Here is a 24,141-nt window from a genome sequence, read left to right on the forward strand (position 1 = left end):
TTTCGCGTGCGTTCTTGACTTAATGGGGTCCTAAGTCTTGCTGCTCTCAGGAACAGGTCCCAGAGCTGCCGATGACTCGATGGGTGCCCCAAACTTGCTCTATTTCTTTTTAGCTGGGTTCGGAGCTATAGGTGAGTGTGGAGGGGGTGGGGGTGGGGTGGTTGCGCAGCCCGCGATTGAGTGAGTGAGAGCCCTTTTTAGCCTGGAAATGTCTTGATTCCACGTACCTTCCACGCTGTGCCCTGTTGTGGGGTTCCTCCGTTCGTCTGGACTTGTTTTTATGTCCCCTTGAGGAGTTTTGTGTGTTTCGGTCAGGAGAGGTTAAGAGCTGCTTCTTACTCTGCCGCCATCTTAACCCGGAAGCCTTCTAAATCTTTTGAAGAAATAAGAGGGTTCACTATGGCTGGCCAACCTTGTCCTTAATCTTCTTATGCTCAACAAAGAAGAAAGATCCCAACCTATTTTCCTAGTAGGGAGAGAAACTGGAGATATCCTCACCATAGAATTAGACTATTTCATCCTGACTCTGAGGGGATGCTAAAGGGAAAAATGATTTCACAATCTTAATTTTCCACAGACGCAAAAAGAGGCTAAATGACTTTCCTAGGGTCACCCAGGTAGTATGAGTTCAAAGCCAGATTTGAACTCAGCTTCTCCAGACTCCAGGTCCAGCAGTTTACCCTTACACTGCCTAGCTGCCCTGAATGTGTGTCCTCTTGCTAATGGACCAGCACTGATAGTGCTGATGCTCGCTACAGAACCTGAAATCAGTTTTATCCTGTGCATGATGGTTAAGGCAAATGTCACACATTGCAAGCCAGTGGAATTGACCTAGCAATGAAGCTGCTAAAGCAACATTGACCAAAATGTGGTCACAGTTACCCATTTGCCTGGTACCTTTTTCCTAACCTCTCCATATATTCACCAGGAAAAGACCTTGATAATTTCACTGTGATCTTGGGGGATGAGCCTAAAACTAATATCCTTCTCATGATAATCTTGATCATTTCAGTCTTCTAGGATCAAAGATTTAGAACTCATAGGGAAATTATAGGCCATTTTAATCCAAACTCTTCATTTTATTCATGAGGAAGATGAGGCCTAGAGAGGTCACACACATAGCAGAGTTGGGATTTGAACCCAGAACTTTTGACTTCACATCCAGAATGTTTTATTTCATTTTCAGACCAAAGTAGACATAAATCAGGCACCTCTGGACATGGGACCCTTCCCTTAAACTCATTCAGACTAGAAAAGAGAAGCTTTAGAATGATCCAGATCAGTTTTAAAATTGAGTAAATAGATATACCTGGATATGAAGTAACAAATAGCATTATCTAGGGGAAGACAAGTAAAAAGTTCACGACTTATCACTACTCAATTTCACTAGAAGCCTGGTTTAGTATCTAGAGCACTGAACGTAGTAGTGTCAGGAAGATTTGGGTTCAAATTCTATTTCTCATATAATAAATTGTCTGTATGGCCAGTGGCAAGTTGTTGAACCTTCTTGAAGTTTCTGGGGCTTCATGGAGGCTAACTGTCAGTTTGGAATCCCTTCGTGTCTCCCAGAAGATTAATTTACTCAATCTATGAGCAAATGTGTTATTCTAGGGCAGATTACTTCTATGAATAAGTCATTATGGAGTGCTCCACACCTATCTAATATGTGTAACCCATTGCACTGGTTCCCCATTTCCTGTTATCCAAGTCCTAGTGCTTTAGAGTCAGTCAACATACCTTGCAAAACTCTTAACCTATTCTGATTATTCCTAATCTCTCCCAAAGTCAATTTCACCCACTTCAAGCATGTTTTAGCCCATTCCACTATGACCTTTGAAAGTTTCTTTCTCAATAAAATCTCCCATATCTTTGAACTGTTCAACATTTCATCTTCACTTTACTGGAAACATGACTCTCCCTCAAGTTTTTCTTACAACTTCATTAGAGGTTACTTCTATTTCTTTTCCTCTTCCCAACTCATAGAACCCAGAGGAGGGGGCAACCATTCTTCTTACTCCTAACTACCACTTCAAGACTATTCTTATTATGATTCATCATTGTCTTCTTTCTTTCTTAATGTCCAAACTGTTGGTTACACTGTCTCCATATCATTCTCCTCCAGATCATTCTCCTCGTTTTCTCTCAAACTTTAGCACCTAACTCACAGAATTCTTCTCTAATCTGTCCCCTACAATCATCAGGGACTTCAATATTCATTTTAATGTAACCTTTCTAACAATCTTATTACACAAATCACCAATTTTTCTCAACACCAATTACCTTTTTCATCAGAATAAATTTAAATCCACCTCAATGTGATCATGCCTTGGATTTAACCTTTTCATAGAAATGCACCAATTTCAAATTTCACAATTTAAAATTTCATCTCTACATAACTTCCTATTCCTTTTCCTTGCTCACTTGTACTTTAATCTCATTTCGATTTCTGGTGCATTAATTTGTTCTTCTATCCATCAGTCTCCTTTACTGTGGCTTGAATTGCTTCTATATACAGCCTTGACCACATGGTTGACCATTTAAATGTTTCACTAATCATGGTCCTAGAGACTTCTCACTATTACAGTCTTCTGTAATTCATGACTTGCAAATCAAAACCCTTAGGCAACACCAATCATTCAGCTTTCTCAGAACTGTTCCAGTGCTCCTAATCTTTACTAGCTAAAATCAAGCTGATTTTTATCAACTACAAGTTCATGGAACACGATCTCACTTTTTCCTTAGCTGTTGCCCAATACCCTTCCATTTTACATTCATCAACTCCCTATTTCATTCTCCATAGTGACTATTCCAAAACTCTCCTTTTCTCCTTTACTTGGTTCTGACTTCTGCCCTATCCCCAATGTCCACATACCTCTAGATACTTATACCAAATAACATAGCTTCCTACTTTACTGGAAAGACTGGTTATATTCTGCATGAGCTTTTCAAACTCCCCTCTTCTAGTCTTCATAATTTCTCAGAATCAATCTATAGTTTCCTTCCTCACTGTCAAAGAAAAGAAATTCCTTCTCTCAAGTAGAATTAACCCTTCTATACTTTATCTTTTTTCCTATTTTCTCTAGGAACTTGCTTCAGTAACCCTTTAAAATATCTTTAGCCCCCTCTTTTAAATTTCTCTTTAATCTTGAGTTTTTCCTGCCATTCCCAGTTCCATAGGCAACTCTCTAAGGCCATAGATCTTGGTGAAAGTGCCAACCTGGATTGATAGAGGAAGTTTCTTCATTCATGAAATCTCTCTGCTAAATTCCCAAGGTCCAGTCTTGGTCTAGAAATCCCATTCCTATATTCCCTCATCACTGTTTTGTTCCTCCCCACTTCCCTAAAAATATGCTCAGGTCTCCAAAATCTTAAAAATTTCTTTTCATTGATCTTTACTGTTCATCTACTGTCCCATCATGCTTCTCTCCTTTACTGCTAAGTGTCTTGAAAAAAATTGTCTATGCTTAATGTTTACACTTCCATACTACACACTCTATTCTCAACTTCCATGCAATTAGAATCTTACTCTCAAAAATTGTATTGAAAAGGCTCTCTTAAAGATCCCCAGTGACCTAATTAAACAATGTAATGACCTTGGCTGTGGGAAGGCAAGTATGCTAAGACAAAATATTAGTATAGTATGATGAAACTGAGTTGGTACAACCTTTCTGCAAATCCAATGACCTTTTAAAATCTTTCCACATCTGGCTTAACTCCTTTGCAGCTTTTGACACTTTTGATCACTTACTCCTAATGGATATGCTCTTCTCCCTTTGTTTTGGAAGCATCAGAATCTTCTTTTTTACCTGTATAACAGTTGTCCTGTCTCTTCCTAAGTGGCCCCTCTCCTTATATATTCTCTCCTTGAGAATCTCGTTCACTCTCATTGCTTCAACTGTTCCCTCTATAAAGTTGATTCCCAAGTTTATGTTTCTGGTCCTGACTTCTCTTCTGAATTCCAGACCCACATCCCTAACTGCCCTTAGGCCTTCTCCATCTAGAAATGAATACAGTTGATATTATCTCATTTGACATTTCATCTCATCTCATCTCATAGTTACCAAATTCTATTGATTCCATCTTCACAACATCTCTGATGCATTCATTACCATTGTCACAATTTTAATAAGGGTCTTAATTATCATATGCACCCTTTTCTTGAACTCTTGCAATATCTCTTTATGGGACATTCCACTTGTACTCTCTTCTTAGTCAACCTATGTACCACTCCAGTTCTAATCATGCCATTTTCCTGCTTAAGAAGTTGGAAATTGTAGCCTCTATGGTTAGGAAACTATCCTCCCAGGAGGAAAGCATCCCCTGTCTCTGGGAAAAAGACTTAGCCATTTAATACTGTGTATAGTTCTGCTCCTGAGATCTTGTATATGGAATAGTATTCCTGCAAAGCCTATGAGCACCTCCCATTCCTAAGACATCTATCAGGAAGAACCAAAATGTTATATACCAGGATATTGTTGTTGCTTCTCTTATCACATCCTCAATTCCTCGTTTTATAAAACCCCTTTATATATACTGTAAACAGTGAGTAGAGAAAATGGTGACCCTAAAATGAGAATCATTATTCTTGCTAGCTTCTATTCCCCAACTTTGGAGTAGGTGGGATCCATGCCATGCTCCCTTTCTATTTTTCTTCTTTTCTCCTTATTTTCCATTTCCATTTTATTTTTTATTCTCCTTTTCAAATTCCAAAGTAAAAATAACTGTAATGAATATATAGGAGGGGAGTAGGTGGAAAGAGTCTATGAATAGAACTCTAAAGACAAAAAAAAAATAGAACAAATACTCATTCCTCCTTCCTTCCTCTTAGTACTTGAGTCTTTCAGATTTGTGTCATGAAGCCTGTCAGGAGACAGTGTGTTGAGTAATCAAATCAATGAAGTAAAACTAATAGTGAAATTACATTAGAAAACATGGAAAACCAAAAAAAATTGTCTCATGAAGCAGGTGAGACAAATTATTATAATTCTATGCAACCAGACTAGGTTTCCAGCATAAGTAAAAAAAATTCTCTTCTTCCCTTTCTTCCTACTACATCTCCTTTTCATCACTAGAAGGGTGAGCATGAGCACTTCTTCATGGGCTTATAAACTAGCCAAAGCATTAAAAAGAATCAAAGAACATAGCTAATATAACAATGACCAGACCAATTTACATGTGATGGTGAGAAGAGTTGTGGTATGATTAAGTTTTGAGGATAAAAGCTAGATGTGGCTGGAAGAAGTGGGGTAAATGGTGAATATTATGACTTTTGAATTTTGTTCCTTCGCATTACTTTTGTGGTGAGTGTGGGATATCCCTGAATGTCTGTATGGGCAGAGGTTCATGTCACTGGGAAATTTCAACTTCCAGAAAAATAAGAAAAAGAGAACTGAATGATGATGAAATCTAGTTTTAGATGGAACCTAGAGCTATCTATTTTTTCCCCTATGACCTATGCCTCTCCCAGTTGTCATTCCAAGAGGTGCTTGGCAGCAGACAGCAGGTTGGTGACAAATATAGACCTGGGAATTTCAATCACCAGCTGCCTCTGATAGGCATTTCACATTATGTTATTACCTCAGTCAGTGTCACAGCCTTGGGAAGCTTTGCTTGAAAAATATCAAGTATTTTTCCCATTCTAGGAACAAAACTGAATGTGATAACTTACCTGCTGGTGCCATTTTCAACTCTTTCTAGGTCTTCATCCATGGTCCTAACTGAGAGCCTATGTGTGGTAGGATAGGAGTGCTGAGTATTGATTTTGGCCATCTTTTTGTTTTGCACTCACAGAGTCCCAAATGTCACCTAAAGAACACAAAGAATAACTATTGTTAAGATGGTCAGTATGAGGCAATAACCAAATAATAATTTATAATGGAAAGTTCTAGTGTTTTCATTAATGACCATCCTAACCTCATATTTGGACAACACAAATAGATCTCAGGTGAGTGCTAATAACTGGTAGCATTGCTGTGGTGACACTTTTTAAATTTCCTCTGTAACTGAATTTTTGTTGTAAGAATGACAAAAAATATTCATCCCTGTGTTAATGTCAACAAACCTGTGCTAGGAACCCTGCCAATGATCATTCCTTTTCATCAAACATAAATTAGGATTACTAGCTACCCTCTGACTCTTGGGAAAACAATGCTGATCCAATGGGAATAGCCATGTGGAAAAGGGATCTGATCTGTTCTTCTTCGCCCTGGAGTACAAAACTAGAACTTCTTCCCTTACAGCACATACTCTCTAAAAAGAACAGACATGGAAAGACCTGTAATAAGATGATTGCATAGTTTGGGAAAAGGGTAATTAAGGCCTTCACTAAAATATCGACATGGTAATAAGCAGAATCAGTGATGAGAAGGTGGAATCAGCAGGAGGGGAGAAGGAAGAGACAGAGACAGACAGACAGAGAGAGAAGAGACTGGTTAGATTGTCAGCAAAGAGCAGCTGCCAAAAAACCAAGTACAATGTGGCTGAGGGTCTGTTCACTAACACTTTTGGAAGGAGTCCCCAATTCTGGCTAATAAGACAACTGAAAAGGCATTCCCTAAGCATGTGGCTAGCAAACTAGAACCAATTTGGAATGTTTGTGAATGCTCAAAACACTTCAATACACTGCCATTACATGCCATCATAACTTTTCCCAGCAACATGCCCTCTAGCCTTTCTAACGTGGGGAATTTACATCTGCTGAACATGCTGATGAACTCTGCCTATGCTTTGATTTTCTCATTACATGTATACTAGTATGCAAAATTTTCATAAAGTAGTATATGATGATGAAGATATGTACAGAGCACATTAAAGTCCTCTGCAATCAGAAGTTGCTGTCTATATCTTTTAGCAGAAAATGTCAAAATTGTTCTTTCATGTAAAATGCCAAAAAAAAAATTCACAGAAGAATAATTAAAACATATGACAAAAGTATACATCCAATACCAAACACTAGCATTATTTTCAGTAGAGAAATACTAGAAGCATTCACACAGTAAGTACAGGAGCAGAACAAAGATTTCAACTCTTTATTATTTTATAAAGTTCCAGAAATGCTGCTCATGTCAATAAGACAAAGGGAAAAATTAAATATATGTTTATGTATGTGTGTAATAAATAAAATAAATGTGGATGTAAACACATTGTCAAAGATGAGACAGAATGATTCCTATTTATGTTCAAAATCTAGATAGATACCTGTACCACATTTATACATTTATTTAGAGTCCCAAGAAAATCAGCAGATACTTATTGAAATGACTAATAGATTCAGTAAAGTAACAAGAAACATAATAATTCCACAAAATCGTCAGCATTTTTTGTGTAGAAATAACAAAAGCAAAAGGAAAAATACAGAATAATCTCATTCAAAAGAACTGAAAATTGCTTTAAATATCTGGGAATCAACCTAATAGGACACTTTCAAGACATGTAAATACAATTACAAAACAGTCTTTATGGAAATAAAGAAAATAGCAAATTTCATTGATTATTGATTGATCCTAGTTGGGCTGTGCCAGTATAGTAAAATGATAGTGTTATCCAAATTAATTTACAAATCAGATTTAGTATTATCTTGACAAACTATCAAGAGGCTACTTTTTACAGTTCCATAAAATAGGAAAATGTATTTTGAATAAAAGAATAGAGAAGAAATAGTACACCCGAAATCAAATTGTATTACAAGGTAATAATCATCAAAACTATTTGATACTGTCAGAAAAAAATAATATATCTTTGGAATTGACTCAGAGACATTTAAAAACAACTGAACTCAGAATCCCAGTAATCAATAAATTTAAAAACCTAAACTATGGCAAATTTGATTCCCTCTTTAATGGGAAATGCTGGGGAAAATGAAAAACAGTTTGGCAGAAAAATAATTTTAGACTAGCTTTTACACCATATACCACAATGAGTTTCAAATTAATATGGAAACTAATTATAAAAGAGAACTTCATAAAGACATAAAGGAGAAAATGGAAAGAGGCACCTTTCATAATTGTACTTAAATTTAGGCAGAATTCTTAATGAAATAAAATATGGGGATTATCACACAAGGGAAAACAATTAAATGTGAATACATAAAAAATTTTAAGTTATTGCAAGGAAAAAATCAATAAAATTAGAATAAGAAGATTATATCTTAGATGAGGGAAATCAGCTTCAAAATATCTCAAGATATATATGAAATTAATACAAATATGTAAGACCAAAAACCATTCCCCAACTGATAGGTAGTCAAAGGATATGAACAAATAGGTTTTTTGGGGGGGGCACAATATGAATATTTAATTTAACAAATGATTTTCACTTTCCTGCAGTAATGTATGGATTAATAAAGTAAAAATTCTATCATCTATGCAATATAATAGTTGATAAGTCTAGTGAGATCATTCAAATATTTGTTCATCCTTCCTTCCCTCTTTCTCCATTCCATCTAGGGATGAGAATAAAGATGGTGGTATTTCTTATTGTCTTTTAAATTTTAATTTAATTTTTTTCATGAACAAAAATCTCTTCTCTACCTCTCACTCCCTACCCCAACACTAGACGTATGGGGAAAGAAAGACACAACCCCTGTAATGAATATGCATAGTCATGAAAATCAAATTTCTGCCCAGGTCACGTTCAAAAAAATATATTTACTTTGTACACCTAGTCTGTAACCTTTCTGTCCATGGGTGGCTAACAAGCATTAACGTCTCTATTTTCTTGCATTCTCCCCAATATTTGTCATTTTCCATTTTGATGTGTACAAAGTAAAATCTCAGATTTATTTTAAATTTTCTTTATCATATGAATAAATTTTTATATGTCTCTTAAAATTTAGATCTCTTCCTTTGAAATTTGCCCAGTCCTATCTTTTGATTTGTCAGAGAATGTTTCTTATTCTTATAAATTTGAATGTTTCTTATATATCCTGGAAATGAGACTTTTATCAGAAAAAAACTTGCTATAAAGATTATTTTTCCCAGTTATTTACTTATAAAATGATAAATAATTTTAGCAGCACTGAATTGCTTATACAAAACCTTTTTAACTTTGAGTAATCAAAATCATCCATTTTAACTTTTGTGATCCTCTCCCTTGTCTGGTCATGAACAGTTCCCCTATTCAAAGATCTGAAAGGTGATTTCTTCCTTATTCTTCTGACTTGTTTATTATATTACCCTTTACTTCTACCACACCTAAGCATTTAGAATTCCTCTTAGTTTAGGGTGTTTACATCTAGTATCTGTTAGACTGCTTTCCAGTTATCTCAGTGGTTTTTGTGATAAAAAAAAAGTGTTTAAAAAAAATTACACAATAAAAGTCACAATAAAGACTTGCGGAATCACTAGTAAAATTAAACAATCCTGAGATTTCACCCCATATGCTGCAAATTGGCAATATGATGACACAAGTTGCAAATACTCAACACTGAAAGGACTGTGGAAAGATAGATGCACTAATACTCTGTTGGAGGGATGAAGGAATTTGTTTATCCTGGAAAGTAATTTGAAATTATGCTAAGAAAGTAAGAAAATATCTCTGCCCTTTGACCTAGAGACTCTACTGCTAAATACATCTGAGAGAAGTTAAATACGGAAGGGTCTGACAAACATCAGATAATATTTGTAGAAGCATTTTATGTGCTATATAATTGGAAACAAAGTAGATGCCCATTGATACAGGTATAGCCAATCAGATGGTGGCACATTATCAGAATTGAATATATTACTGTGCTTTAAGAAGTACTACAGATGAAGAATACAAGGCAACATGGGAAGCTTCTTTGATCTGATGGAAAGCAATGAAAATAGAAGCAGGAAAATAATATCCAAAATGGTTACAATTATGTAAATAGCAAGAACAAGAAAAATTAAAACTGAATATTGTATTATATTATAATGACCAAGCTTGGTCCAAATGGAGACGTTTTTTAAAATAAAACCCTTGTCTTCTATCTTAGAATCAATACTGTATATTGCTTACAAGGCAGAACAGTAGTAAGGGCTAGGCAATAGGGAGACTAAGTCACTTGCCCAGGGTCATATACTAAAAAGTGTTTGAAACCAGATTTGAATCCAGGACCTCCCACCTCTAGCCCTGGCTTTCAGTCCATTGAGTCTACTAGTTGCCCCTCAAATGGAGAGATTCTAAGAAGATACCTCCTTCCCTTTTTTTGCAGAGGTTGGGGAACTATAGAGATAGGACATGGCATATAATGGCAAACTTGATTGTTCGCTATTTTTGCCAATTTTTTTCTTTCTTTTTTATTATTTTTTTACAGGGAGGTCTCTCTGGGTAGCTGAAGGGTAAGTATATACTCAGAAATGAAGGGTTTGTAAAAACAAAAGATATCAATTAAAGCTGTTTTAAAGGATTGTTTTTTCTTGGATGAAAAGAAATTCAATATTCCCTTAATTTAAATGCAACAGATGCCAGTGGAGAGGTCTCCAAAGACAGTGATTTCCAGAAGTCACTCAATGACTCACTCCAGAACCAAATTAATTATTAAAATAAATGAAGGTCAACAAAGGAACAGAAGCATTTTCATCAGCATCAGATTTGAATACTGTTTAATAAGATGAAAGTAGTATAGCATCTGTTTATAGTATGACTTCGTTTGGGTCCTTTGCTTATCTTTGATATTTGTTGGTAATAGCAGTAATGATAATAAAGCCATATAATCACGTAGGGCTTTACAGTTTGCAAATCATTTTCACATTCATTAGCTCACTTGACACAGCAGCAAGAGGACAAAGCCAGGTAATTACCCCTCAGTTTGCAGAAAGAACTGAAGATCAAAGAAGCTAAATGATTCAAGTTTCTACAACTATCAAGAGGTGATCTGGAACTCAAACTTAGCTCTTCTGACTTAAGTTTGGTGCTGTTTTTCCTTCTTCTGTCCCTTTTTGTCAAAATGTTGTTGTTTAGTTGTTTTCAGTTATGTCTGACTTTCTGTAACAGAAGCTATTCAGAAATCTACATATTTCATCTTATTTCATCTTATTACAGTATTCACATCTGATGTTGATGAAAAGGCTTTTGTTCCATTTAGGATTTTCATGGCAAAGGTACCCAAGTGATTTGCCATTTCCTTCTCCAGCTCATTTGACAGTTGAGGAAACTGAGCCAAATAGGGTCAAATGACTTGCCCAGGGTCACATAGCTATTTTCTCAGGCCAGATTTGAACTCAGAAAGATGGCTTTTCCTGATTCCTGGTGCAGCAGTCTATCCACTGCCTCACATAGTTTCCCTGTAATCCAAATAATAATGTATATTTGCATAACTTTTTGTTAGTTCCCAAAGTAAACCACTTCATACAAACCTTATAACTATTTGTGAAGTTGACATAGCAAGCAGCAATATTCCATTTTAAAGAATGGAAATTTGAGACTAGGAAAGTTAAGGGGGCTTATTCATGGTCTGCACAGTTAGTAAGACATTGAAGAAACAGACACTCAGTGTCCATTGTTATAGTGTGCTATAAATTGTGGAAAACTTTTTTGGAGAACAATCTAACAAGATAATAGAAGAGTTGTTGACTTACCTTTGTGCCCATCAATTCTATTTTGGAACTCATGTCAAAAAAGATATTATTAAAAAGAAATAGAACATTACACACAGTAACAGCAATATTGTGGAATGATCAACTGTCATAGACTTAGCTACTCTCAACAATACAATGATTCAGGACCATGGTGAGGGACTTAGGGCAAAGAATGCTATCTATCCAACTCCAGAGAAGGGGGACTTGGAGTCAGAATGGAGATGAAAACATATGATTATTCACTTGTTTATTTGGGTTTTCATCTGGGTTTTTGGTTTCATAAGATCATATACTTATAAAACTCTACAATATGGAAATGTGTTTTGCATGATAATACATGTATAACCAAAACGAAATTGCTTGCCAGCCCTGGGAGGGGAGAAGGAAAGGAGGGAGAGAGACAATTTGGATCATATAACTTCAGAAAACTCATGTAGAAATTTATTACATGTAACTGGTAAAAAATAAAAAGAAAAGAAATAGCAAGAAGCAGCCGGGTGGATAGAGAGCCAAGACTAAAGACAGATCCTAGGTTCAAATATGACTCAGATACTTCTTAGCTGCATGACCCTGGGCAAGTCACTTAACCCCAATTGTCTAGCCCTTATTGCTTTTTTTCTCCCAATGGAACGAATACTTAGTATTCATTCTAATGTAAGGGTTTAATTTTTTTTTAATAGGCAATGGGGGTCTCACAGAGCTGGAAAGTGTCTGAGGCCAGATTACATATTATACATAAATACATATTAGCTGGGTGACTCTGGGCAATTTTACCCTGTTTGCCTCATTTTCCTCATCTGCCAAATGAGATGGTAAAGGAAGTGGCAAACCACTCCCAGTATCTTTGCCAAGAAAAACACAAATGTGGTCACAAAGATTGAGACTTGACTGAAAAAGACTGAGAAATAATAAAAACACATTAACTAACAGAGATGACAGATTCCCTAAAGGTATAGAGACAGATTTACACAAGGACACAGTAAATATATTATTATTGTTTTTATTCTGACCAAATTTGTACTAAATTTTTTTCCTTAAAATTAAAAAAAACTTGAAGTTTGTGGTTTTATCAGAGACTTAAAACTTCATCTTTAATTTGTTTGGTAACAGAATATATTTTATTGAGCACTTTTAAAAGCAATAATCATAAAACCATGCTTTAGGCCCAAAATAAATTGTCTATAAGATACTTTGGGGCTAGAAATATACTAAAGGAAAGCTACAAATGTTACTTTAGATAAGTCTAGAGGCAAGGAACATCTATTGAATAATAGGGAGTTGGGGATATTTTGGTGCAAAATAGAGAAAACTCAGCCTATTTTTCCCCTGAAAATTGTCTGATATAATAAAGACTTTTGATATACAGTTAACTATTACATATTTTAGCTTGGAAAATATCACTGTCATCAAAAATCTCCTCATAGGCCCCAGTTTATATCCCATTTCTCGGGAACATTTAAGTACTATGATCCCATGAAGTTATAATCCTATGACCAGAATTCACATAGTTTATAAAATGCTGCCTTGGAGTAATTCAGGATTTGGTATTTGTAAATACCTTTTAGTGCCTTGCAGGCACTTCGACTTACTTTCTGTTTCACGTCAAAATTTCTTGGTATTAGGACTTGATCCCCAAATGGTGGATCATAATAAAGGAATCAGGATCTCCAGCTGACCTTAAGAGGTATGGATCCCACACCTTCAAAATCTCTATATTGAGAACTGAACAGCTTACAACCAGGGCTCAAGTTTTAGAATGATGAATGTAATCTTTGTAATCTTTTTTTGGACATGACTCTCGTGAGATCTTATTTGCTTATTAAATTTTTTTCCTTTTCCTTTAAGTAGAGGTGAGTGGGAAAGGAGAGAAAAGAGAAGATGAATTTTCTTTTTTGTTTGTTTTCCATTAAATTTTCTATTTTTTACATTTTTCCATGATTACATGATCATGTTTTCTTCTTCCCCTTATCCCTCCCTGCTCCTGGAGTTGAAAAGCAATTCAACTGGGTTATACACATATATATTATCACTCAAACCCATTTCCATATTATTCATTTTTTGTAAAAGAGTAATCCTTTAAAACCAAAACCCCAAATCACATACCCACATAAAGAAGTGATAAATCATATGTTTTCTTCTGGATTTCTACTTTCACAGTTCTTTCTCTAGATGTGGATAGCATTCTTTCTCATAAGTCCCTCAGATTTGTCCTGGATCATTGTATTGCTATTAGTAGCAAAGTCAGTTACCTTTGATCATTCCACAGTGTTACAATTTCTGTGCATAATGATATGGTTCTGCTCATTTCACTCTGTATCAGTTCATGGAGGTCTTTCCAGGTCTTTTTAGAAATCCATCAATTCATCATTCCTAATACAATAGTATTCTATCACCATCATATCCCACAATTTGTTCAGCCATTCCACAATCAAGGCACACCCCCTCATTTTCCAATTTTTTGCCACCACAAAAAACATGGCTATAAATAATTTTCTACAAAGAGGTCCATCCCCATTTTTAAAAATCTCTTTGAGATACAGACCTGGAGTAGTATTGTTGGATCAAAGGGCATGCATACTTTTTTATTTTTTATTTTTTAAAACCCTTAACTTCTGTGTATTGGCTCCTTGGTGGAAGAGTGGTAAGGGTGGGCAATGGGGATCAAGTGACTTGCCCAGGATCACACGGCTGGGAAGTGTCTGAGGCCGGATTTGAACCTAGGACCTCCCATCTCTAGGCCTGACTCTCAATCCACTGAGCTACCCAGCTGCCCCCAGCATGCATACTTTTAAGACTCTTTGGGCATGACTCCAAATTGCCCTCCATAATAATCAAATCAATTCACAACTCCACCAGCAATATACCCCAATTTTGCCACATCCCCTCCCAACATCTATTATTTTCCTATACTGTCATATTGGCCACTCTTCTGGGTGTAAGATGCCACCTTAGGTTTCTTTTGATCTGCCTTTCTCTAATCAGGAGGGATTTAGAACATTTTTTCATATGATTATTGATAGTTTTGATTTCTTCACCTGAAAACTGTCTATTCATGTCCCTTGACCTTGTCAATTGGAGAGTGATTTGATTTCTCATAAATTTGACTTAGTTCTTTGTATATTTGAGAAATTAGACCTTTGTCAGAGAAATTTGTTATAAAATTTTTTTCCCAGTTTGTTAGTTCCCTTCTAATTTTGGTTGCTTTGGCTTTGTTTGTACAAAAACTCTTTATTTTAATATAATCAAATTTATTCATTTTACAACTTATAATGTTCTCTATCTCTTGTTTGGTCTTAAATTGGGAAGATGAATTTTCACTGATTTATACATTTTTTATTTAAAAATAAAATAAGTCAGGATTAGCTGTTTACTAAAATCTTTTCAAACACTGACATTCTGTAGTTCTATAAAACAATACATGACATTTCTGAACTTTCTGGTCTTAAGCTGGAAAGTAACTGATATAGTAGGGGCTTAATACATGTTCATTGATTGATTAGCCATTCCAGAAGACCTGGAATTACCTGTTCTCTACCCCTTACATCTAGACCAGTGATGGCCAAACTATTCCCCCACTAGGCCCCCACATCCAGATGTAGTGATTAGGGAATTGCTTAAGGCAGTGATGGGAAACTACGGCCTGGATCTGGCCTGCAGGGAATAGTCTGCCCATCACTGATCTAGACTGTCACTCTCTAGTTTTCCCAATTCTACCTGTCATAAGTCTACTGCGTCTTCAGATCCTGGCTAAAAGACTCAGTTCTCCCACAAAGATTTACCTAATTCTGCTGGCTCTCTCCATTCAGGTAAAAGTGATCTTTCCCACTTATAAACTCTCCAATACCACCTCATGCTTCTTTTGTTCACTCACTGTATTGTTTTGGATTATTTTGTGTGTGTGTGTGCATATATATATATATATGCATATAGATATATGACTATATTCACTATAGTGTAAGCTCTTAGAGAATAGGTTTTATGTCTTACTTATATTTGTATCCCTTTTCAGGCTGCACCCCTGACTCTTATGGTCTTTTTCTACAATGTCCAGAAACCTCCTCATCTTGGATTTCACACAATGGAAGTACCCTTTGCCCTGTGGATCTCTCCCTCACATTGTCTTATTTCTCCTATAACTATGTTGACAAACCTATGGCATGCATACTGGAAGGGGCCACTCCCTTCCCCCTTCCACATGTGCCTGAGGACATTTCTCTCATCACCCACCCCTCTGCCCAGCAGCCCAATGGGAGCACTTCCTCCCTCCCTTATCTGGGGTAATGAGTTGGCTCATATGCAGGGTGAGGGTTTTGATTTCTTCAATTTGGGCACTTGGTCACTAAAAGGTTTATCATCACTGTCCTAGAACTTCTAATACCAAAAGGAGACTTAGTCAGCCATATCTTTGTTTCTTTGTAGGGTATACTGCTGAATCTTCTGGACCTTCTCTACTATGCCCTCATGCTAAGTACCTTCTTCTTCCCATGCTTCCACTTCTCATTTTTAGATGCGTTTTCTGTGTTTTTTTCTGTGTTTTTATGTGTTTTCCCACATCCTTAGAATGTAAGGTTTCTGAGGGCTAGGACTGTCTTTCTACTTGATAGCTTTACTTGATAACTTTACTTGATAGCTACTTGATACCTTTACTTCCTAACCCAGTGCATTGTCTATGCTGTTATTAAGTCATTTTTCATTATTGTGTATTTATTTCTTCATGACCCCATTTGGGATTTTCTTAGCAAAGATACTGGAATGGTTTGCATTTCCTGCTCCAGTTCATTTTACAGATAAGGAAACTGAGGCAACAGGGTAAAGTGACTTCAATCCAGGAACTCTATCCATTACACCATTTAGTTGCCCATGTATTACCTACACAAACCCAATAAATATTTGACAAATGCATGTCCATGAAATTGAATCTGGTTATATGAAATGAAGTATAATGCCAGAACTTAGAAAATAATTTTTTAAACTGTATATTTTTACAACCATAATGTTGATCAATATTAGCTGCTAAAGATAGAAGGTCAGACACATACTAGAGGCTTGCCAGGTTACATGATGTCCTTGCTTTTCCTCATTGTTTGCACTTTAGTACATGCACAATTGAAAGACTGAGTGTACTTTCATGATTCCTTAACAGAACACTTTGTTCCCAGGAACAGCTAAAAATGGAAGAGCAGCTTGCAAAAGAAATCCGGGTAAGAAGGTCACCTCTTCTGAAACTCAACAAGGAAGCCACATTCTTACATCATTTGCAGAAAATGTCTCAGGGACACACAAGGTAACCAAAGATTTAAAGAGCTGTTTTCATTCTAAAAGAAAGGATGATTGGCTAGAAACACATTCAAATGATCAGGCTGCATTGCTAAGCAGCTAAATCTATACTTTTAAAAAAATTTATTATTTAGAATATTTTTATGGTCACATGATTCATGATCTCCCCCCACACACACACACTTTTCCCTCCCTCCTCCTGGAGCTGACAAGCAGTTCCACTGGATTATTATAACTGTATCATTGCTCAAAACCTATTTCCATGTTGTTCATATTTGCAGTAGAGTGATCTTTTAACATCAAAATCCTAATCCTATCCTTATGGAACTATGTGATTGATCATATGTTTTTCTTCTGTATTTCTGTTCCCATAGTTCTTTCTCTGGATGTGGATAGCATTCTTTCTCATAAGTTCCTTGCAATTGTCCTGGATCATTGCATTGCTGCTGTAGAGAAGTCCATTACATTCGATTTTATCACAGTGTATCAGTCTCTGTGTACAATGTTCTCCTGGTTCTGCTCCTTTCACTCTGCATCAATTCCTGGAAGTCATTCCAGTTCACATGGAATTCCTCCAGTTCCTTATTCCTTTCAGCACAATAGTATTCCATCACCAACAGATACCACAATTTGTTCAGCCATTGCCCAATTGATAGACACCCCCTCATTTTCCAGTTTTTTGCCACTACAAAGAGCATGGCTATGAATATTTTTGTACAAGTATTTTCCCTATTATTTCTTTGGGGTACAAACCCAACAGTGCTATGACTGGTCAAACGGCAGACATTCTTTGAAAGCCCTTTGGGCATAAATTCAAATTGCCTTCCAGAATGGCTGGATCAATTCACAACTCCAGCAGCAATGCATTAGTGTCCCAATTTTGCCACATCTCCTCCAACATTTATTATTTTCCTATACTGTTATATTGGCTAAAATATACTTTAAAAAGTAGAAAGAGCACATGAATGGGAATCACAAGTTCTGTGTTCCTGTCCTGACATTGCTCCTGACTAGCAAAATGACTCTAGGAAAGTCAGTCTCTCAAGTCCTCATTTTCCTTCTCTGTAAAATGGGAGCATTCCTTCTAGAGAAGGAAATGGCAAACTACTCCAGTATCTTTGTCAAGAAAACCCCAAATGGAGTGGCAAAGAGTCAGATAAAACTAATCAACTTAACAAGAGCAAAAAAATGGGGACTGTATTTGTTCTGCTTAATTTATAGGATTGTTGCTAGGATCAAATTATATAATGAAATAAAAAATGTAAAATGAAACCAATTTTTAAGCTGTTAGGTATTATTCAAATTTAAGCTATTGTTAGACAAGATGTGGCAAATTTCCATAGGATATACTAAGTAGAAGCTACAACCAAATGGTAGGGTGAATCAACAGGTATTACTTAAAGAGATGATGAAAGGAGATGGCATAATGATTACTAGAGGACAACAAGAAACATTATTTCATGGTATTTTACATTTAGACCTTGTATATTACAGTGCTAATAACAATATTTACCAAAAGACCACTGTTAAAATAATTGCAGCTTATTTACAAAATGTATTATTGAGGGGGCAGCTGGGTAGCTCAGTGGAGTGAGAGTCAGGCCTAGAGACAGGAGGTCCTAGGTTCAAACCCAGCCTCAGCCACTTCCCAGCTGTGTGACCCTGGGCAAGTCACTTGACCCCCATTGCCCACCCTTACCACTCTTCCACCTATGAGACAATACACCGAAGTACAAGGGTTTAAAAAAAATGTATTATTGAGGATGAATTGGGTGGCAAAATCTTGGAAATCAACATACACTCTGACACTTGATGTCTTCAATGCAAAAGGTGGAAAGAGTGAGGATGAAGAGAAATATATGCTTCAGGAAGAAGGAAAGAAAGAGCCCAAAGATATATATTACACAAAAGCTTCAGGTTTCTATATAATGGGCACTTTCTTTGTAAAAAGAATTGGTAGGTTCTGAGTATGGCAGTTAGGGGGCACAGTGGATAGATGCTGGACCTGGAGTTAGGCAGGCTCATCTTCCTCAGTTCAAATCTGGCCTAAGACATATGAACCTGGGCAAATCATTTAACCGTGTTTGCCTCAGTTTCCTCATCTGTCAAATGGCAAATCACTCCAGTATCTCTGTCAAGAAAAACCCAAATGCAGTCACCAAGAGTCAGACATAACTGAAACAACTAAACAACCACATGCTATACCAAGCATCAAATAATAAAGAATAAAATAAAAGGTATCTTAATAGGCAAATAAAAACTTGTTCTTAGAATGGAAATTATGCCTGTCAGTTGTTCTAAACCAGTGGTTCTTAAATTGTAGTCTGGGGACACAAGACCCTTTTAAAGGATCAAAGATCAAAACCATTTTCATAATAATACTAAGACATTTAGATTTCTAATAAAAGGAATATTAATAAATAAAACCTGCATAAGCAAAACGTCTGAGGGGAGGATGATCCTAAATAATATTTAAGAATGAGAAAGAGATCTGAGCACCAGAAGTTTGATAACTGCTGGTCAGGGATTTACAAACTACATCCCGAGGACCAAATCTAACATAGTGCCTGTTTTTGTATATTGTGTAACAAAAGAATTTAAAACATAAGAACACTTGGCTTGTATGCCATACAAAAACAGGCAGCAGGCCAGATTTGGCCAGTGGCCATAGCTTGCCAACCCCTGATCTTGACTATCACAGTTATCACAGTTAAATTCAGAATTAGTAAAAGATAAGAAAATAATGATGAGAAAAAGATATGGAAAGCAATTAGAACAGTTTAATCCTGAAGTATTTTAACAAGTAATTGAAAATTTAAAATGGGACCACAAATGGCACTGATGCTAAAAATTTTATCTAAAAGTTTCACCCACATAAATGAATTGCCACAACAAGGTCAAAAGGGTCCAAAAAAGCACAATAGTTAGCAAAAATAGGAATTGCTTTCCAAATGGAAAGAGATAATTTTCCAAGACAAAATCATAGTAGAATGCATTTGTAACATCTTATAAAGAAAAACAATGAGCGATTATGAATAGTATCATCTCACAAAGCAGAGAGAAACATTGGAGGGTAAAAATGTTTTAAAGAAAGTTTGAAGGTATATGGCTAGTGAACAGAGAGCCAGGCCCTGAGATGGAAGGTACTGGGTTCAAATGTGACCTCAGACACATCCTAGCTGTGTGACCCTGGGCAAGTCACTTAACCCCAATTGCCTAGCCTTTCTGTTCTTCTGCCTTAGAACCAAAATTTAGTACTGATTCTAAGGGAGATGGTACAAGTTTTTTTTAAAGTGTTGGGTTTTTTTAATGACACAGTATTCAAATAAGCAAAGCCATCTCAAGGACACTTAAGGACAAAAATGGGAGATGGATTCTAAACAAGGGGAAAATGGAAAAGAAGTACCAAAATTGTAATAAACTGTTTTCCAATTTAGGCCAATGAAACAGATACTCTCGGGCTTCTAGCATCATAGTCCCAGATGTGCCTATACAGAGGTGGTAAAAAAAAAGACAATAAAGAAAGGAAGGGTGTATATATATATACATACATACATATATATATATATATATATATATATATATATATATCAAGCTAGAGATGACCCAGTTGTGAAAACATTCAAAATCCAATATCCATGGGGTAGCTAAGTGGTGCAGTAGATAAAACACTGGCCTCAAAGTCAGGACTTATGTTCAAATCCAGTCTCAGACAATGTCTAGCTTTGTGACCCTGGGCAAGTTACTTAACTCTTGCCCTTTTCTGTTTAGAATTGATACTAAGACAAAGTAAGAGTTTAAAAACAAACACAAAATCTCCTCCAATGTCCAAGGTGTCAGAAGAAGAGTAAGATAAGAAAGACAGGAAATAGAACAATCTAGACCTTCTTATTTATAAAGAAAAATGGTAACAAAGAAAACATGAATTATTATCAACCTATATAATTATCCTCCTGTTTGTTCAGAATCTTCTTAGAATTATCTGCATATGAACTGATGGTATGATTAGGGAATGAGTAACATTTTGCAATTGATGTTCAATAGTGAACCACATATTTGTTGTTGTTCAGTCATTTTAGTAGTGTTTGACTCTTCATAAAACCTCATTTGGGGTTTTCTTGGAAAAGATACTGAAATGACTTTCCATTTCTTTCTCCAGTTGATTTTACAGATGAAGAAACTGAGGCAGATGGGGTCAACTGACTTGCCCAAGGTCACATAGCTAGTGTCTGATGCCACCTTTGAACTCAGGCCTTCCCAACTCTAGCTGAATACTCTGCACCACCTAGCTGACCCATATTTACTGTAAAGAATGAAATTGAATAAGCTCTCATTGTTTTATTTATTGATTACAAAAGAGAATTTGATTAGATAGAACAAAATACTGCTTTATAGGCTTTTTTTGCACCAATACCTCTTTTTTCTCCATACATCAAAATCACTCGAGGTTCCTTAGAACACTTATCAACATGAGTTCGACAAATCAATTTTGTAAGTACGATAAGGAGGAGATATATGGCAAGATATCAATTTATGTGGAAAAAAAGATCTTGGGGCTTATACGTCAATATAAGTCAGCAGTGTAACATGACTACAAAAGAGCTAATGTTGTCTTGTATTGTACTGAGGGATAAAAGGTAGTCAAAAATTCGAGGATAATGTCAGTGTACTTCAATCTAGTCAGGGAGCACCTGAGATATTGTGTTCACTTCTGCCCAGCACATTCTTGTCAAGACAATGATAAACCTGTAGGAATCCAGAGAAAAGTACTCAGGACAGGAGATGATATGGCATCCCTCTGTAAGTCTCCCTTTCCCCAATTCGCACATGCACTCATGGGGTAAGACCCCAGAGGGTGGCTACTCCCTTGGGTTCCTGGGATGATCCTATAGACTTGAACCCCATAACCCTTGACTCATGAGCTCCCCTTTGGTAGGCTTCCTCTTAATTAGCCAATTGCCTCTTGGCAAAGACATTTACTAAGGTACCTTAGCAAGAGTTACATTTTTACATCACTTCATTCAATCATGCCTGAGTCTTTGAGATCCTGTGCACCATTCTGACCTTGAGGTTTTATTGGTAAATATACTGGAACTGTTTGCCATTTCCTTCTCCAGTGAATTAAGACAAACAGATGTTAAATGACTTGCCCAAGTTCACATAGCTATTAAGTGTCTGCAGTCATATTTGAAATAGGTTTTCCTGCCCAGGACTTTCCAGGTCCAGCATTCCTTGCACTGAGCCACCCAGCTGCCAAAGAGTAATCTGTGTAAAATATTCTCCCCTCCACTGCCTTAAACTAAGGGATCACACTCCCACAAATAAAAAAGAATCCATCCAAATAAAGATTAGGCTTCAAGCACAGAGTAGAAATGAGGCCTTACTGTGACAGGTTCTACTACACAAGCTGCTCATGACTCCTGGGATGGCAAGGACTGGAAATACTTTCTCCTGACTAAAACTCTGATGCTGGGTTCTGTTCAAATCTGGTCTCAGACACTTACTAGCTGTGTGACTGAGTAAGTAACTTCTGCCTGCCTTGATTTCCTCAACTATAATCTCCAAAGGTTGTTGTGAAAATCAAATAGTACTTGTAAACAGCACAGTTCTTGGCAAACAAAATTGGTATTTAATAAATACTCATTTCCTTCTTTTCTCTCTTCCATTCTCCTTCCCTCCCCCTTCCCTTCCTTTCTTCCTCATTTTCTTCCTTCTTTTCTTCTGTTATTCCTTCTTGTTCTTTTCCACAACTTGATTTGAGATCATACTCCTTGAAGCTTCTCCTTCCCCCTTTCTCTCCTTCCAGATTACTGTCTTTTTATATCTATATTTCTCTGGAGCCTTTGTCTCTGCTTCTACTGGATATAACATTTCCTACTACTCCAATAGGTCTCCTTCAAAACTGCATGGCCAATGGTCCAATGGCTAATTCTACAATCTCTCTGAATACTGAATGCCTTCACCTCTTCAGTTTGTCTATTTAATGTCTCCAGAGGTGTAGCTAATTTGTTTTCTCCAGAGAATGAACTGAAAAATGGGACCACAAAACATATTCTCTTTCTCTCTCTATTTCTCTCTCTCTCTCTCTCATATATATATATTTTTCCTGGATGATACCTTCTATGATGTGGGGAGGGAAGCAAGGACCTGAAATACCTAGAAATAAATTATATTAATAAATAATAAAAATTTAAAATGCCTAAAGAAAATGCTGGATGGCCAGATGTATTATTAACAGATTTATTTTTTTAGGCTAGGTTGTACCCAATGGCCCCTAAGTTCCCTTTTAATGTGGAAATTCTTTGATTCTATGATTCTACTCTTCCCTGCCTTCCTGAAATTGTTTTCTCACTACCTCTATATCCTCCTTGCCCATACAATATAATATTATTAATGAGGAAATGACCTATCAGAGGTGGAGTAAAAGAAGTCATCAAAGAGATGTCTGAACAGAAGAAGTGATAGGTCAGCCATTAAGTATGAGTGAGAAATAATGCACAATATTCAAAAATACAAAGGGAAGCCTGAAACATATTTGGTGGACTATTCTATGAAGGATCCATAGTAGAATATGAACAAAAGCTACAGTGGATGAAAATCAGAGTCACAGAAATTTAGAATCTAGAGATATAGCAGCATGGATGGATTGTGATTTGTATTAAAGGGGGTACCCATATTGACGAGTTCCCAGATAACACTTAATAGCTGTGTTTCTCTGGGCAAGTCACTTAACCTCTGTCGGCTTCCGTTTCCTCTACTACTTATTTTTCTAAACTATTATAGGGATAATAATAGCACCTATATACCAGGGTTATCATGAGGATGAAATGCAATAATATTCATAAGGTGCCTAGCACAATACCTGGCACATAGAAGACTATAAATGTTCAATCCCCTCTCCTTCCTTTACATTGAAGTAGTCAAAGAGATGGGGGTAAAATAATGATCAACAAAGGGATAAGCTTGAAGAAGAGATGATGATGACAACAATGATGATGATGGTGGTGATGGTAGTGGTAGTAGTAGAAAACAGAGAAGCTAGAACTATTCAATTATTTTGCTTTTGTTCTTCATATGAAAGAGAAAGTTCCTTGTAAAGACTGGGGAGAGGACAACCTGGCGGTTTAATGGATTGAGAGCCAGGCCAAAAATAGGAGGTCTTGTGTTCAAATATAGCCTCAGACACTTCCTAACTGTGTGACCTTGGGCAAGTCACTTAACCCCCATTGCCTAGCCCTTACTACTCTTCTACCTTGGAACAATATACAATAAAGTATTGATTCTAAACTAAAATGAAAGGTAGGGGTTTTTTTTAAGACAAGAA

The 24,141-nt window shown here is 36.4% G+C and overlaps 1 protein-coding gene across 1 annotated transcript in view; it reads right to left on the bottom strand.

The window, feature by feature from the left end:
* The window catches only part of LOC123241738, an 80,812-nt gene extending 75,043 nt beyond the window's left edge, over nt 1-5,769 (bottom strand). Inside the window, 1 exon segment of the mRNA XM_044669293.1 lies at nt 5,669-5,769. Within this exon segment, the coding sequence (XP_044525228.1) occupies nt 5,669-5,769 (101 nt within the window).
* Between the last annotated feature and the right edge of the window lie 18,372 nt (nt 5,770-24,141).

The sequence above is a fragment of the Gracilinanus agilis genome, chromosome 3 (genome assembly GCF_016433145.1).
Source record: "Gracilinanus agilis isolate LMUSP501 chromosome 3, AgileGrace, whole genome shotgun sequence".
Classification (NCBI taxonomy): domain Eukaryota; kingdom Metazoa; phylum Chordata; class Mammalia; order Didelphimorphia; family Didelphidae; genus Gracilinanus; species Gracilinanus agilis.